This window comes from Schistocerca piceifrons, chromosome 2, assembly GCF_021461385.2.
Source record: "Schistocerca piceifrons isolate TAMUIC-IGC-003096 chromosome 2, iqSchPice1.1, whole genome shotgun sequence".
Lineage (NCBI taxonomy): Eukaryota > Metazoa > Arthropoda > Insecta > Orthoptera > Acrididae > Schistocerca > Schistocerca piceifrons.
In genome coordinates this window covers 405200673-405218241 of record NC_060139.1, presented here as the reverse complement: position 1 = coordinate 405218241, position 17569 = coordinate 405200673, and the positions used below count along the sequence as shown (strand labels likewise).

General features: G+C 43.1%; 1 protein-coding gene across 1 annotated transcript in view; it reads right to left on the bottom strand.

Annotated features, from left to right (window-relative positions):
* LOC124775431 overlaps positions 1-7356 on the bottom strand; it is a 95817-nt gene extending 88461 nt beyond the window's left edge. Inside the window, exon 1 of the mRNA XM_047250263.1 lies at positions 7142-7356. Coding sequence (XP_047106219.1) covers positions 7142-7341 — 200 coding nt within the window. The 5' untranslated portion in view covers positions 7342-7356. The remainder of the gene's footprint in view (positions 1-7141) is intronic.
* Between the last annotated feature and the right edge of the window lie 10213 nt (positions 7357-17569).

The following is a 17569-nucleotide window of genomic DNA, read 5'->3' as shown; positions in this document are numbered from 1 at the left end:
TACGCTGCAGGCTTCCTTGACGCCAAAGTGTTTCTCATTAAATTTCGAAATCGTGATGAAAAGACAGATCAACAGGTATAAGCATTATTTTACTGCCTTCCCCATTGACCATTCCAATGTCTTGCACATCGTATCACACCTTGTGAAAGAGTGAGTTGAAAACAATTAACAAGTCTACTATGGCTGGCTGTACCCACCTGGATACGGCACGAAATTTCCGATACCTTAAATGGGTAAACATGAAATAGCACATTGGAAATTACGGAACTTCTCTCGTAAGAAGACAATTGAGAGAAACGTTCCTTCAAACAGCTTCGTTAAAACGAAATGAGCAAACAATACTTGATGTCGACAAATTTCGTTGTCATTAAGTTATTTTTGGAAAAGCTACGGAATCCCCGTAATATTCAAGTGACCACAGGACGAAGGTAATGGGGAAATACCTCCATTGTGACGCAGGAGACACCCAGTTTCACGTCTCTAATGGAAGAGCGCTCATTAAAAACAGTGCGTTACATTTTCATAAAAGGACGCACAAAGCACAATTTTGTGTCTATTTTTGTTTCAGATGTAGACGTTCTGGATGGAAGGTTAACTTACGCAGAAGTTAAAATTAACTTTCTGCATATGTTATTGGACGCCCATCAACTTTTTCCAATCCAGAATGCTCTTTCAGTAATTAAGACTAACATGAAGGAATAGATTGAAAGCGATTTCTCGCCGAATAGTGGCGAGGTTAAACCTCGACATCGACTGAAGAGTTATATTAAACTGGTCTTGACAAAAGGGATTCAACATGCATCACACAGCACCGATTATACTCTTACATCAGCTATTAAAACACAAGGAGATTTTAAACTGTAGGTGTTCTTTCAGGAGGACCCGGAAACTGTCTTTTGGTGTGGAAACTGAATTAACAGAATGCCTGGGGGTTTGCTACACAAGCAGCTCGGTGGCTCAGAGGCTACGTTTAACCGTTTTAATAGGAGCGTGGAATGTCATAATTTTGAACATGGTAGGGAAGTTTGAATATCTAAAAAGGGAAACACTAAGGCTCAGTCAAGATGTCGTGAGGGTCAGTGGAGTACAGTGCAAGGGAGACAAGGATATCTGGCCAGATGAGCGGGAATGGCATAACACGAGTAGGATTCGTTATGATTAGAAAGGTAGAGCAGAGAGTTACTGTTAATTCAGCGACGGAGTATCCTCGTCAGAATCGACAGCAAAACGTCACTATCAACAATAGTTCAGATATATATACGCCGACTTCACAAGCCGAAGATGAAGACATAGGTGGAGTACATTAGGATGTTAAACGGGTAATTCAGTATGTAAGCGGAGATGAAAATCAAATAGTCATGGAAGATAGGAATGCGGTTGTAGGGGAAGCAATAGAAGGAAGTGTTAATGGAGAATATGCCTTGGTACTAGGAATGAGAGAGGAGAAAGATTAATTGAGTTTTGCAGTAAATTTCAGCTATTAATAGCGAATACTCTGTTCAAGAATCACAAGAGGAGGAGGTATACATGGACAAAGCCGGGAGATACAGGAAGATTTCAGTTAAATTACATCATGGTCAGGCAGAAACTCCCAAAACGGATACTGGATTGAAGGGGTACTCTGAAGCAGATATAGCCGATGTAGACTCAGATCATAATTAACTAATGGTGAAGAGTAGGCTGAAGATAAAGAAACTAATCAGAAAGAATCAATGTGCAAAGAAGTTGGATACGGAAGTACTAAGGAATGAAGAGGTACGCTTGAATTCTCTGAGGCTGAAGAGGCTATAGATACTGCGATAGCGAATAGCTGAGTAGGCAGTTCAGTTGCAAAGGAATGGACTTTCCTGAAAAGGGTCATCACAGAAATTGGAGAGAAAGCCGTAGGTACAAAGAGATTAGCTTCCGAGAAATCATGGGTAACAGAAGAAACAAAAAAATGGTTCAAATGGCTCTGAGTACTACGGGACTCAACTGCTGTGGTCATAAGTCCCCTAGAACTTAGAACTACTTAAACCTAACCAACCTAAGGACATCACACACATCCATGCCCGAGGCAGGATTCGAACCTGCGACCGTAGTGGTCGTGCAGTTCTAGACTGTAGCGCCCAGAAGAAACATTTCAGTTGATCGATGAAAGACGAAAATGCAAAAATGTTTAGGGGAATTAAGGAATACAGAAATACAAGTCACTACGGAATGAAATAAACAGGAAGCGCCTGGAAGCTGCGGCAGGATGGCTGCAAAAGAAATGTGAAGAAATAGAAAAAAAATTATGGTCGGAAGGACTGACTCAGCAAACAGAAAAGAGAAATTAAAAGCAAGGACGATAACATTAAGAATGCAACGGGAATTCCAATGTTAAATGCAAACGAGAGAGCGGATAGGTGGAAAGAGTACATTGATGGCCTCGGAGAGGACTTATCCCATGACGTGATAGAAGAAGAAACAGGACTCGATATAGAAGAGATTAGGTCCGTGTTTAGAAGAGCTTTGGAAGACTTGAAATCAAATAGGGCTGAAGTGATAGATAACATTCCATCAGAATTTCTACAATCACTGAGGAAAGTGGCAACAAAACGATTGTTCACGTTGGTGTGTAGAATGTTTGAGTCGGGCGATATTCCATCTGACTTTCGGAGAGACATGAGCTAGACAATTCCGAAGATTGCAAGAGCCGACAGTTGAGAGAATTATTGCACAATCTTCTTAACAGCTTATGCATCAAAGTTGCTGACATGAATAATATACAGAAGAACGGAAAAGAAAATTGAGAACAGGTTAGATGACGATCAGTTTGGCTTTAGGAAAGGTGGAACCACCAGAAAGGCATTTCCGACGTTGCAGTTTGTAATAGAAGTAAGACAAAAGAAAAATCAAGACAGGGTCATGGGATTCGTCGACTTGGAGAAACCGTTCAACACCGTAAAATGGTGCAAGATATTCGAGATTTTGAGAAAAATAGGGGTAAGCTGTAGGAGAAAACGGGTAATATACAATATGTACAAAAACCCAAGAGGGAATAATAAGCTTGGAAGACGAAGATTAAAAGGAATAAAAGGAGTGTAAGATAGGGATGTATTCTTTCTCCCATATTGTACAAGCTATATGTCAAAGAAGGAATGACGGAAATAAAGGTTCATGAATGGAATTAAACCTCATGGTGAAAGAATATAAATGATAAGATTCGCTGACGAAATTGCTGTCCTCAGTGAAAGTGAAGAACAATTAGAAGGAACTGCTGAATGAAATGTACAGTCTAATTAGTACAAAATACGGCTTGCGAGTAAATCGAAGAAGTAGAAATGAGAACAGCGAGAAACATCAAGATTGGTGGTTACAAAGTAGATGAAGTTAAGGAATTTTGCTAACTAGGCAGAAAAATAAACCATGACGGACGGTGCAAGGAGAATATAAAGAGCCGACTAGCACTGGTAGAAAGGGTATTCCTGGCCAAAAGAAGTCATAGAAAGAAAAATTCCTGGGAATGTAAACCTGGAGCACAGAATTGTATGGTAGTCAACCAGGGACTGTTGGAAAACTGGTAAAGAAGAGATTCGAAGCATTTGGCTTGGTTCAAATGGCTCTGAGCACTATGCGACTTAACGTCTGAGGTCATCAGTCGCCCAGAACTTAGAACTAATTAAACCTAACTAACCTAAGGACATCACACACATCCATGCCCGAGGCAGGATTCGAACCTGCGACCGGAGCGGTCACGCGGTTCCAGACTGAAGCGCTTAGAACCGCACGGCCACAACGGCCGGCCTCGAAGCATTTGAGATGTGGTACTCCAGACGAATGTTGAAAATTGGGTGGAATGATAACGTAAGGAACGAGGATGTTCTCCGCAGAATCGACGATGAAAGCTATATATGGAAAACACTGACAGTATGGTAGGATCTCAGTTAAGACATATACAAAACAGTGAGGCGCATATGCATATACCTGTATTCTTGCTCACATCGACGATGTGGATCTCCTATCTTAATTTTCAATTACAAAACATGAAAGTAGAAACTGAAGTACCTTACCGCTGCGTTTAAGAGATAGCTGAAACATTTTGAACACCATAACACTTTACAAAATATATTGCCTCTCGAAACAGGTGCTTACAAGAAACCCAAAATTCAACCTGTGCCCGCAGTCTCGATGGAAAAAATTGGTTTCTACAATGCATTCCAGAAGTACACTTTAAAAATCTGAAAACATTATAATAGAGACAAGGAACTACATTTTGGTCGCTGTTCGGCCACCCTGATTGCGATTCTCATGGCGATTCCAAATAAAAACGGTACATTACCAGAATGGTTGTTTAAATAGAACACGGTCAATTCATTTCCATACTTCACTTAAGAAGGCTCTTAGTCCAACACTAATGACTTATTTGTTGATAAAAATGTTGAAATCTATCTTTTACACCAACGCGGCAAAACTACTATCTATATATGCAGAATATTTGCAACTTACAACTACAGCTACATTTAAGCATTCCGTTGTTGATGGGGCTGTGGAGAATTTAGCCCTAAGGTTAATCATGAAAAAGAAAAGAGAAATCGCTTCACAGTGAAGTTAAATACTCCAAGCGCCATCTTCGGAGGCAGTATCTGCGGCCGACCACTTGGAGGTCACTTCGCGAGTGGTGCAGTTGGTCCGTGGTTTAACATTGTAAATTACTGAAGATTTATACAATAAAAACGTGATCCTAAAGCGAAAATCTGCACCTCTAATCGATGTGCACGAAACAGGAAACCTTTACTGCCCAATCTACAGTTATTCCTCGTCTGTGGTCGGTGTGGCTACAAACTCTTCACGTGCGTCCATCCGATTATTATTACCATTGCTAACTGATCTCTACACGTTCACATCAGAGAATTTGCTGGACGTCTATTAGTGATGCTAATTCATGCCCTCTTATTTCATATGATGATCTCCTAGTTTGTGGACTGTGTTCCAAAAAAAGGTACCTTCACATCCATGTAACAACTTTGACACTGGTGAACCAAAGGCATTGGCGCAACACAGCAGTTCAATGTTATATTCGTGTGACTAAGTCGTAAAAGTAAGTGATTTGCGCGATAACTTCTGTTTTGGTAATCTGCTGTAGAATACACGATTCTAGTGTAACAAAGTTCTTTGAAAGCCACGAAAGTGAACTAAACTATCCAACCCGCTAATTTCAGGCCATCCCACGTCAAAACCTGTACATAAAATCTGCAGTCTTGCTAGCATCGCTACTCGTGAACTTCGTTGACACATTCCCAACTAGCCACTACGAAATATGAACAGATCGGCTAATGCCGCCTACTACTTGTCCAATAGTGCAGCTGATCGGTACCTCATACCGAAAAGAGTCTTGTCTGATCTTGTCTCTGAAAGAAATCTCTAGAGAATGCGAAGAACTATAGCGCAGGGAAAGGTTCTTGCAGCGGTTCATCCTTCAGGAGAAACTCTACGTCTCGGTGGCCGAGAATGGGGAAAAACTTCAGTAAAATTCAGTTTCAATATCCCCCGCCCCCCCCCCCCCCCCCAAAAAAAAGTGTGTCTACTGAAACAAGGGCTACAGACTGTAGTTCGCGCGTCTATTGTTAGTTCGCGTCATCAGGAGAGACTTAACGACCAACTCCTTCTCAGATTCAAATCCAGTACAACTAGACGCCTTTTTCCCTAATTGTTTTCCGAGCATATGATCAATTAACGTCTCCAGCCGAACGCCCCAATCCAGTGTATATCACATGTTGCAATATTTTATTCATCGTAATAAAGTATATTTGGGTCTGTGGGTTAGAATTATGTAACTTAAAGAAGCGAATTTACAATTAGTCACTGTACATTAAACTCTCATTTAAGGCATGTTTACGTACCAAATCCAACAAAAACTGTGTGTCCTATGCTCATAGTAATCGAAACAACCTTCACATAGCTTACTTTGACAATAATATGTCACATGGTTTCTGCTTACATCTAGTAAAGAGATCATACAATCTTGACATCAATGATGAATTAATAGTTTTCAAAAATGCGACTACTGGATATTTTTCATCATACATTTTAGGTATTTTCATATCGACATAATTTTATGTATTTTTGCCCATACGTAATTCCCAATATGATGACTCAGTAACCAACCAATGGTAGTTCAGTATTGGCTTTTCCTCAGCGTATTCCTTAGAATTGGGACCGTTGAATCGTTCTACTTATTTTTAGAGTTACAGCGTACATTTTAAGAATTTTTACGTGATGAAGATTTGTGGGAATACAAGCTCTCTGAAACCGTAATCTGACGTACCGTTGACGAGAGTTGTGAAGCTTTCTGACCGAGTCACTGCACGTTCTCTTTATTGACTAATCAGTGTCCCTAATCAACGACATAGAATACAAAATGTATACTGCACTCGCGTTTCAGATGTTTTACCTATTTCTCTCGACTTTTCGATTCATTGTAAGGGAGCTAAAATCTTCTACATCTACATTTATATCTACATTTATACTGCGTAAGCCACCCAGCGGTGTGTGGCGGAGGGCACATTATGTGCCACTGTCATTACCTCCTTCTTTTCCTGTTCAAGTCGCGTGTGGTTCGCGGGAAGAACGACTGTCGGAAAGCCTCTGTGCGCGCTCGATCTCCTCGGGAGGTATAAGTAGGGGGAAGCAGTATATTCGATATCTCATCCAGAAACGGACCCTCTCGAAACCTGGCGAGCAGTCTACACCGCGATGCAGAGCGCCTCTCTTGCAGAGTCTGCCATTTGAGTTTATTAAACATCTCCGTAACGCTATCACGGTTACCAAATAACCCTGTGACGAAACGCGCCGCTCTTCTTTGGATCTTCTCTATCTCCTCTGTCAATCCGATCTGGTACGGATCCCACACTGATGAGCAATACTCAAGTACAAGTCGAACGAGTGTTTTGTAAGCCACCTCCTTTGATGATGGACTACATTTTCTAAGGACTCTCCCAATGAATCTCAGCACCCGCCTTACCAACAATTAATTTTGTATGAAATTCTCAGGTAGAGGTATCAGAAATGAAGTTCTAACGCACGCTATGAAGTTCAAAACAGGGGACACCGTCTGTTGTAAGCGGGTAGCAACTGCACATCCAAAGACTACAGATGGCCGCGTGGCAAAACGCCTCACCCTGGCACAACCTGGCCGCGCCTGTTGGGGTAGAGCTCGGGGTGGTGGCCGTAGCGCGCGTACACCTCCAGCTGCTGCTCCACGCGGGATTCGAAGCTGAAGTAGGTCTGGTCCGTGAAGTTTTCCACGTGGAACACCACCTTGACGAAGCTTGTCTCCGAGATGAACGTCTGCGGCTGCTCCGTCTCGCCGCAGAACATGCCCGGATCCTTACGGTTACTCAGCTCCGTCTTCGCATTGCCGTCCACGATCTGAAAGAAGAAGAAGAAGAACAGGTAATTGAATAATTTCTCTTCTGTCAACTAGCAAGACGACGAATATTAAATGTGACTGAAAGCTTTGGCGTAGAAGTAACATGCTAGTGCTGTGCAATCACATCATAGTATCAGTTTTAGTGGAATACACTGTGCAGTGTCATCACTCTTTAGATCACCTCAATCTATTTTAGCACTGACTACAGAAATATGTGGCCTATGAGGAGCTGCTCAACCATTGTATCCCATTCTTTGCAACTACCTTTTCATAAGGTTTTTAACATGGCTGTCAATCAGCGACTGTTGTATAATACAAAATTTTGAAAAACACAGCCCTCTGTCGCGAACACAACTGTGACTTAGGTTTCGGTGTCACAAGGGACACCTTCTTCGGATGAAATTAAAACTGAATGTTACAGCATAACGTACCAAAAAAATACGAAAGCTGCGGTCATACCTAACAGCGTCAGATATAATTAAAATAAAATGCAACAGAGGCCCAAGCCACTAGGGGCTACCATGTGTCCTCTGCTAGAGTCAACACAAAACTGAAACATCATGTGGCTTGTGCGTCACGGCAACTTCAAGACAATACCGCCATCTGGTGGCTGATTGGTAAGACAAGCTATTTTATAAACATTTCTCGTAACTGCAGAGAGGGAAATAAGCAAACACGTGAACGGTGTACATGAAGTAATTACAGTAGCGGGATGCTGCATGATATAAAATACAACTAATGAATGACTGGCTGTAGTACAATAATGGTTACGAAGCTCGGTTGGTAGATGATATCCTCAGAAAGAAGATTGGGAAGAATGGTACTACACTTGGTTCTTTCACCAGCGTCCCAGAAGAATCGGAGAAAAATGTCTTCTCAATACCATTTTTGGGTACAGTGTCATACCAGATTCAAAAGTTGCTTCGGATTAAATACAAATGTAATATTGCCTTCTCTACAAATAACAACTTGAGAAAAAATGTCATCCATAATTTAAAGTTAAATACTAGCCCTCTGCAGATTTCTGGTGTCTATAAGATTTCATGTGACACTTGCGGTGTCTATTATATTGGTCAAACAGGACGTGCCTTTTCAATTCGCTGTAAAGAACATTTTCTGAGGAAAAACAGTTCATGTGCCCCTAATTCTTCTTTTGCATATCACCTGTTAATCACAGGGCACTCTCCTAAAGGGGTTAAGAAGTTGGAAATTTTGCATATTGAAAAAAAAGGGTTTAAACTTGATATTTTGGAAGAGCTGGAAATTTTCAAGCATTTCCTTTCGAATGACGGACTTTTTCTTAACGAGCAGGTGCAGTTGCGCGGAAGAAGCTATTTCAATGGTAAAATGCCACTGCTTGACGAGATCTAACACTGTGATGTACCAACTACTTCTTGCAGATTCAAAGATACCTTTTCTTTCTAATTTTTACGGCTCATATACGTAAAATAAAAAAACCTTTTTTGGTTTTCATAACGCTTCTATTGTAGCAAGCAGTAATGTCATTTAATGGATTATTTCGTATATGTCTTCTTTATGCATTTATTCCGGAATTTTTGTACTACAGCCAGTCATTCATTAGTTGTATTTTATATCATGCAGCATGCTGTAACATTTAGTTTTAATTTTCTCCGAAGAAGGTATCCCTTGTGACACCGAAACCTAGGTCACAAATTAATTGTGTTCGCGACAGAGGGCTGTGTTTTTCAAAATTTTGTCCCTTTTCATATTTATTATGGTTGCTGGGCTCCAGGTGCCACTTTGGACCCCACGAGTGATTGTTCCCGCTTATTTCGCGTGATATTTTTACAACCACCCTCAGTAATGATCGGCGTGCCTTGTACGTCTGTTCTTACATGAGGTCTACCTGTTCTTGGTCTAGCTGTGGTTCTTCCTTCGCTTTTCCGCTTCACATTCTCACCACCAACAGTCCAGCGGGGCTGCTTTCGAAGGGTTGAAATGCCGTTGATGGATTTGTTACTCATGTGACATCCAATGACTAGTCCACGTTCGAAGTCACACAATTACCATGAGCGATATAATTGCTGTTGCTGCTTCTCTGTTAACAACTGGCGGACCCTTCCCCCCCCCCCCTCCTCACTCCCTCCAATCTCCCGCCTTACACGGGAATGCCTGGGTAGTTCAGACAGTGTATTATAGTAGAAAGAGTAGATGATTTAATTGGTACGTGATTTGCGGCTGTACAGAGTGTGAAATGTACTAAACATAGCAGACACCTCTGGTCTCTGGTTGAGCACTGCCAGAAACGTATTTCGAATGATAAATAACGGTAGGACTGCATGCTGCTTCATCTCTACGCCAAAGTTCATGCATCGCGATTACTTGTGAGTGACGGGGTGACAGATTTTAGTCAACCCACAACGACATGTTTTCATATTGTGAAAAGGCTGGAGGTCGTGCTTGTTAGGGCATCAGTCGGAAAGCTTCTATATCGAGGCAGGTGAGGACTGCAAAGGATAACTTCTGGTCTGGAGTTATTTTGTCGGAACATAAGGCACAGCGCCGGCCACGGTGGTCTAGCGGTTCTAGGCGCGGAGTCCAGAACCGCGCGACTGCTATGGTCGCAGGTTCGAATCCTGCCTCGGGCATGGATGTGTGTGATGTCGTTAGGTTTAAGTAGTTCTAAGATCTAGGGGACTGATGACCACAGTAGTTAAGTCCCATAGTGCTCAGAGCCATTTTTTTAAGGCACAGCCGCAGTCCTTGACCCGTCAGAAATGTAGCTCCTGTTGTCCGAAACACCGGCTATGCGAAACAAAGATGATCGTTTTGAGTACCAGATGGCACGCCGTACTATCAAGCCAGATGGTGGACCCATATGATGACGGCGAATGCAGTTCGACAACCTTTATTCCCCTTCGTGCTCCATGCACTCGTACGTTCCATTACGAGGCTCTACGCAGAATCTGGATTCGCCTCAAAAGGCCAAACAGTGCGACCTCTGTGTGCACCGTTGTCGTTCAGCGCACCATTGTCGGTGCTTCTCACTCTACTGCCGCGTCAACGGAAGCCCCAATAATCGTAGCCGTGGAGACAATGCATGGTGCTTCATACTGAGTCGAGCTATTGATACATGTCTTACTGCAAAGTTACCCGTCTCTTAACTCAAGATACACGGCGTAGCTGTACGATCTTGCTAGACCGAGCGAACAGTAAATTTGTTTTCTCAAGATCGTGTATGATTTTGAGTGGAGCCTTTCCTGTAGCCACCGATTGTGTATCCCATGACATTCGTGGTAATCCGACGAACGCGAATGGCAATGTCTCGAAACGGTAAACGGCTGTCTCGATAGGCAACGACTTTGCAGCTGCCGAATTACGACGTGCGCTGGAAGACGTTTCTCCTTGTACGACACACAATACGAACCTCTCGAAGACAATATTGATAAGCGATTTCGGAATGAGAAAGCCACTGGGTAATCTTTCCTGATGTACAGAATGTAGTCGGTGTTACTGTTAACCACTTTGTACGATTGGGCTGAAGTCCTAATTTACGAAGGGCGTCCTATAAGTAATGCAACACATTTCTTTCTCAGCCAGTTTCGGTTCAAAAAATTCGGAATTTGTTGAGTGACAGCGTGTAGTATATCTGATTCAGTCCATATAGTTTCACGGAGTTACGATGTGTGGCGGTGCTATACGTAGCTTTCAAAACTGCGTCTGTAACGGAAGTACGTTCCAAGGAGAGAGCTGTCAGTGAGTTTCTTCTGGCGGAAAACCAGAACCTCGCAGATAATCATAGGTGCTTCCCGAATGTCTAGAGAGACTTGGCTGTGAACAAAAGCACAGTAAGTCGTTGGGTGAGGCGTCTGTCATCATCGCAACAAGGTAGCGAAAACATGTCCGATCCCCCCCTTGCCGACCGGCCGCACAATGTTGAAACGTGCGGACACTCTTATTCGAGGTGACGATGAAAGACAATCAAACACCCAGTTGCGCAACTGGACGCCTCTGTTGGTAGTGCTGACACTCTCGTCCACCAGTTAAGGTGCTCAGAGGTGTGTGCCCGCTGGATTCCTCGCCTATGCGGAATTGCTTGCACGTGGCGAGGCTGATGTTGGTAATTTTGAATCTAACATCGTCACGGGTGGTGAAACATGAGTTCATAACTTCGAACCGAAAGCAAAACGGCGATCCATGGAGAGGCGCCACACCGCCACTCCTCCGAAAAAACAAAAGTTCAAAGCCACACCCTCAGTCGGTACAGTAATGGCGACGGTCTTCTGAGTCGAAAGGGGTAATTTTGTTTGATGTATTCTCTAGTGGTGCCAAGATCAGCATTGAAGTGTATTGTGCTACCCCAAGGAAATTGATGAAACGACTTCAGCTTGTTCGCCGCCACAAAGTTGCATAAAAACTTCTCCTTCTCCATGACAACGCAGTCCCTCGCACAAGTCGGCGCACCCGAGCGGAGCCCCTCATCCACCCTACAGCTCGGATATCGCACGTTCACCCGGCCATATGTTTGGTCCATTGAAGGATGCGCTCCGGGGAAAGCAGTACACGAATGATGGGGAGATTACACATGCAGCAGGATGTTGGAACCGCCGCCGACAAGGGGAATGGTACTATCGGTAGTTGGGAGCTCCAACGTTAGGCGCGTTGTGGGGCCCCTTAGGAACCTGGCCGACAAGGAGGGTACAAGGAGGGTACGAAATCCAATGTGCACTCCGTGTACATACCGGGTGGAGTCATTCCAGATGTGGAAGGGTCCTCCCGGATGCCATGAAGAGCACAGGGTGCAGCCAACTGCAGGTGGTTGCTCACGTCGGTACCAATGATGTGTGTCACTTTGGATCAGAAGAGATTCTCTCTGGTTTCGAGCGGCTAACAGAAGTGGTAAAGGCTGCCAGTCTTGCTTGCAAGATGAAAGCAGAGCCGACCAAAAGCAGCATAGTCGACAGGACCGATTGCGGACCTCTGGTACAGCGCCGGGTGTAGGGTCTGAATCAGAGGGTCAGACGGTTCTGCGACCGTGTAGGCTACAGATTCGTCGACTTGCGCCAAACGGTGGTTGGGTTTTGGGTTCCGCTGGATAGGTCAGATGTCCACTATTCGCAGGAGGTGGCTACACGGGTAGCAGGGGCTGTGTGGCGTGGACGTGCGCTTTTTTAGGTTAGAGGGTCTCGGGAAAACCAAAGAAGGGCTTCAGTCACAAAGGGCTGAACACAGAAAGAACCTAGATAAATGAACCATTGGTATAACAGTTGTAAATTGACGTAGTTGTGTTGGGAATGTACCAGAGCTCCAAGCGCTAATAGAAAGCACTGATGTTCAAATCGTTATAGGCACTGAAAGCTGGCTAAAGCCGGACATAAGCTCAGCCGAAATTTTTGCGAAGAACCTAACGGTGTTCCGAAAGGATAGGCTAAACATGGTTGGCGGTGGCGTGTTTGTTGCTGTTAAAAGTAGTTTAACTTGTCGCGAAATTGAAGTAGATACTTCCTGTGAGTTAGCATGGGCAGAGGTAATTGTTGGCAAGCGGAATAAAATAATAATTGGATCCTTTTACCGACCTTCCAGTTCAGATGTTACAGTTGCTGAAAGGTTCAAAGAAAACTTGAGTTTGATTTCAAACACGTACCCGACTCATACGATAATAGTTGGTGGTGACTTTAATTTACCCGCGATATGTTGGCCGAAATACATGTTTAATTCCGGAGGTATGAATAAAATATCATCCGAAATTGTGCTAAACGCATACTCCGAACATTATTTCGAGTAGTTAGTTCATGAGCACACGCGAATAGTAAACGGTTGTGTAAACACACTTGACCTCTTAGCAACAAATAATCCTGAGTTAATAACGAGCATGGAAACCGATTCAGGGATTAGTGAACACAGGGTTGTCGTAGCGATATTGAATATTGTAATCCCCAAACCCCCCCAAAAATAAGCGAAAAATATACTTACTCAAAAAAGCAGATAAAAATTCACTTGACGCATTCCTGAGAGACAATCTCCACTCATTACAAATTAATAATATAAGTGTAGACCAGATGTGGCTTAGATTCAGAGTAATAGTATCGGCAGCAATTGAGACATTTATACCAAATAAATTAACAAACGACGGAGCTGATCCTCCTTGGTACACAAAACGGGTTAGAACACTGTTGCAGAAACAACGAAATAAACATGCCACATTTAAACAGACGCGAAATCCCGAAGATTGGCGATCTCTTACAGAAGCTCGAAATTTAGCGCGGACTTTAATGGGCGATCATATAACAGTTTCCACAACGAAACTATGTCTCGAAACCTGGCAGAAAATCCAAAGAGATTCTGGTCATATGTGAAGTATGTTAGCGGCGAGAAACAATCTATGCCATGTCTGCGCGATACCAATGGAGATACTATCGAAGACAATGCTGCCAAAGCAGAGTTACTAAACACAGTTTTCCGAAATGCCTTCACAAAAGAAAACGAAGTAAATATTCTAGAATTCGAATCAAGAACAGCTGCCAACATGAGTAATGTAGAAGTAAATGTCCTCTAAGTAGTGAAGCAACTTAAATCACTTAATAAAAGCAAGTCTTCTGGTCCAGACTGTATACCAATTAGGTTCCTTTCGGAGTATGCTGATGCATTAGCTCCATACTTAACAATCATATAGAACCGTTCGCTCGACGAAAGATCCGTACCCAAAGACTGGAAAGTTGCACAGGTCACACCAATATTCAAGAAAGGTAGTATGAGTAATCCACTAAATTACAGGCCCATATCGTTAACGTCGATACGTAGCAGGATTTTGGAACATACATTGTGTTCGAACACTATGAATTACCTCGAAGAAAACTGTCTATTGACACACAGTCAACATGGGTTTAGAAAACATAGTTCCTGTGAGACACAACTAGCTCTTCATTCACATGAAGTGTTGACAAGGGATTTCAAATCGATTCTGTATTTCTGGATTTCCGGAAAGCTTTTGACACTGTACCACACAAGCGGCTCGTATTGAAATTGCGTGCTTATGGAATATCGTCTCAGTTATGTGACTGGATTTGTGATTTCCTGTCAGAGAGGTCACATTTTGTAGTAATTGACGGAAAGTCATCGTGTGAAACAGAAGTGATTTCTGGCATTCTCCAAGGTAGTGTTATAGGCCCTTTGCTGTTCCTTATCTATATAAACGATTTGGAGACAATCTGAGCAGCCGTCTTCGGTTGTTTGCAGATGACGCTGTCGTTTATCGACTAATAAAGTCATCAGAAGATCAAAACAAACTGCAAAACGATTCAGAAAAGATATCTGAATGGTGCGGAAAGTGGCAGTTGACCCTGAATAACGAAAAGTGTGAGGCCATCCACATGAGTGCTAAGAGGAACTTCGGTTTCATTATAAATCAGTCTAACCTAAAAGCCGTAAATTCAACTAAATATGTAGGTATTACAATTACGAACAACTTAAACTGGAAGGAACACATAGAAAATGTTGTGGAGAAGGCTAACCAAAGACTACGTTTTATTGGCAGGACACTTAGAAAATGTAACAGACCTACTAAGGAGACTGCCTACACTACGCTTGTCCGTTCTCTTTTAGAATAATGCTGCGCGGTGTGGGATCCTTACCAGATAGGACTGACGGAGTATATCGAAAAAGTTCAAAGAAAGGTAGCACGTTTTGTATTATCGCGAAATACGGGAGAGAGTGTCACAGAAATGATACAGGATTTCGGTTGGAAATCATTAAAAGAAAGGCGTTTTCCGTTGCGACGGAAACTTCTCCTCCGAATGCGAAAATATTTTGTTGACTCCGACCTACATATGGAGGAATGGTCATAAAAAAAATAGGGGGGGGGGGGTGAATATGAGCTCGTACGGAAAGATATAGGTGTTCATTCTTTCCGCGCACTGTACGAGATTGGAATAATAGAGAATTGTGAATGTGGTTCGATGAACCCTCTGCCAGGCATTTAAATGTGATTTGCAGAGTATCCATGTAAATATGTAGATTTAGATGTAGATGCGGGATTCAGGCCCTTCCAATAAGGTGGCGTATGGCGGTCGCAATAAATACATATTATGTTTAAAAACAGGGTTTTGTAAGGGAAAGGGTGGGGGATAATATGGTGTGTTGGAATCCTGAATGAAACCAACATGTTTTCTCAGAAAATGTGTTGCCTTACTTATTGAATGCCCCTCGTGTGTATCCAAGCATGTTGTATATTTAATGCCAGTTTCATACGCAACTAATCATCAATCAGATTGCATAAAGTGATTTCTTAACAACTATTGCCACCAAACCTACTACTAGGAATTTTAGCGGACGGACTGCGAGAGGATAGCAGGCGTCTCCAGGTCCGAGAAGTTAATCACGCAATGCGTTTTTATTGCACTCCTACAAGGTGACTATAGATAGCTATGCTGAGGATAGGAGAAAAAAAGACGAGGAGTGGCAAGTTTGTTTGCGTGGTCAGCCCCTGCAGCCAGCACAGAAATACTTGTTTTGTAAACACAACCGCATTTTCCTGCTGCCACTTAATTTATTTTTCCCAGAAGCGTTTCGCCTTTTTCCTGCTATAAGACATCAGTGGGATCTATAACGATACAGTTTTGTTATTTTTCACGTCGTGGCTTTTTATGCAAAAAGTAATTACTTACAATTTGCTGTGATCTACGTTTCCTCTCAACTGGTCTGGAGGTCGCACTACAACTTTGTTACCGGTGTACAAGGTGTTGCAAAAAGGTACGACCAAACTTTCAGGAAACATTCCTCACACACAAATAAAGAAAAGATTATATGTGGACATGTGTCCGGAAATGCTTAATTTCCATGTTAGAGCTCATTTTAGTTTCGTCAGTATGTACTTTACTTCCTCGATTCACTGCCCAATTGAAGGAAGGTAATGTTGACTTCGGTGCTTGTGTTGACATGCGACTCATTGCTCTACAGTACTAGCATCAAGCACATCAGTACATAGCATCAACAAGTTAGTGTTCATCACGAACGTGGTTTTGCAGTCAGTGCAATGTTTACAAATGCGGAGTTGGCAGATGCCCATTTGATGTATGGATTAGCACGGGGCACTAGCCGTGGCGCGGTACGTTTGTATCGAGACAGATGTCCAGAACGAAGGTGTCCCGACAGGAAGACGTTCGAAGCAATTGATCGGCGTCTTAGGGAGCACGGAACATTCCAGCCTATGACTCGCGACTGGGGAAGACCTAGAACGACGAGGACACCTGCAATGGACGAGGCAATTCTTCGTGCAGTTGACGATAACCCTAATGTCGGCGTCAGAGAAGTTGCTGCTGAACAAGGTAACGTTGACCACGTCACTGTATGTAGATTTAGATGTAGTGCTACGGGAGAACCAGTTGTTTCCGTACCATATACAGCGTGCGCAGGCACTATCAGCAGCTGATTGACCCCCACGGGTACACTCCTGCGAATGGTTCATCCAACAATGTGTCAATCCTCATTTCAGTGCAAATGTTCTCTTTACGGATGAGGCTTCATTCCAACGTGATCAGATTGTAAATTTTCACAATCAACATGTGTGGGCTGACGATAATCCGCACGCAGTTGTGCAATTACGTCATCAACACGATTTTCTGTGAACGTTTGGGCAGGCATTGTTGGTGATCTCTTGATTGGGCCTCATGTTCTTCCAGCTACGCTCAATGGAGCACGTTATCATGATTTCATACGGGATACTCTACCTGTGCTGCTAGAACATGTGCCTTTACAAGTACGACACAACATGTGGTTCATGAACGATGGAGCTCCTACACATTTCAGTCGAAGCGTTAGTACGCTTCTCAACAACAGATTCGGTGACCGATGGATTGGTAGAAGCGGACCAATTCCATGGCCTCCACGCTCTCCTGACCTCAACCCTCTTGACTTTCATTTATGGGGGCACTTGAAAGCTCTTGTCTACGCAACCCTGGTACCAAATGTAGAGACTCTTCGTGGTCGTATTGTGGACGGCTGCGATACAATACGCCATTCTCCAGGGCTGCATCAGTGCATCAGGGATTCCATGCGACGGAGTGTGGATGCAAGTATCCTCGATAACGGAGGACATTTTGAACATTTCCTGTAACAAAGTGTTTGAAGTCACGCTGGTACGTTCTGTTGCTGTGTGTTTCCATTCCATGATAATGTGATTTGAAGAGAAGTAATAAAATGAGCTCTAACATGGAAAGT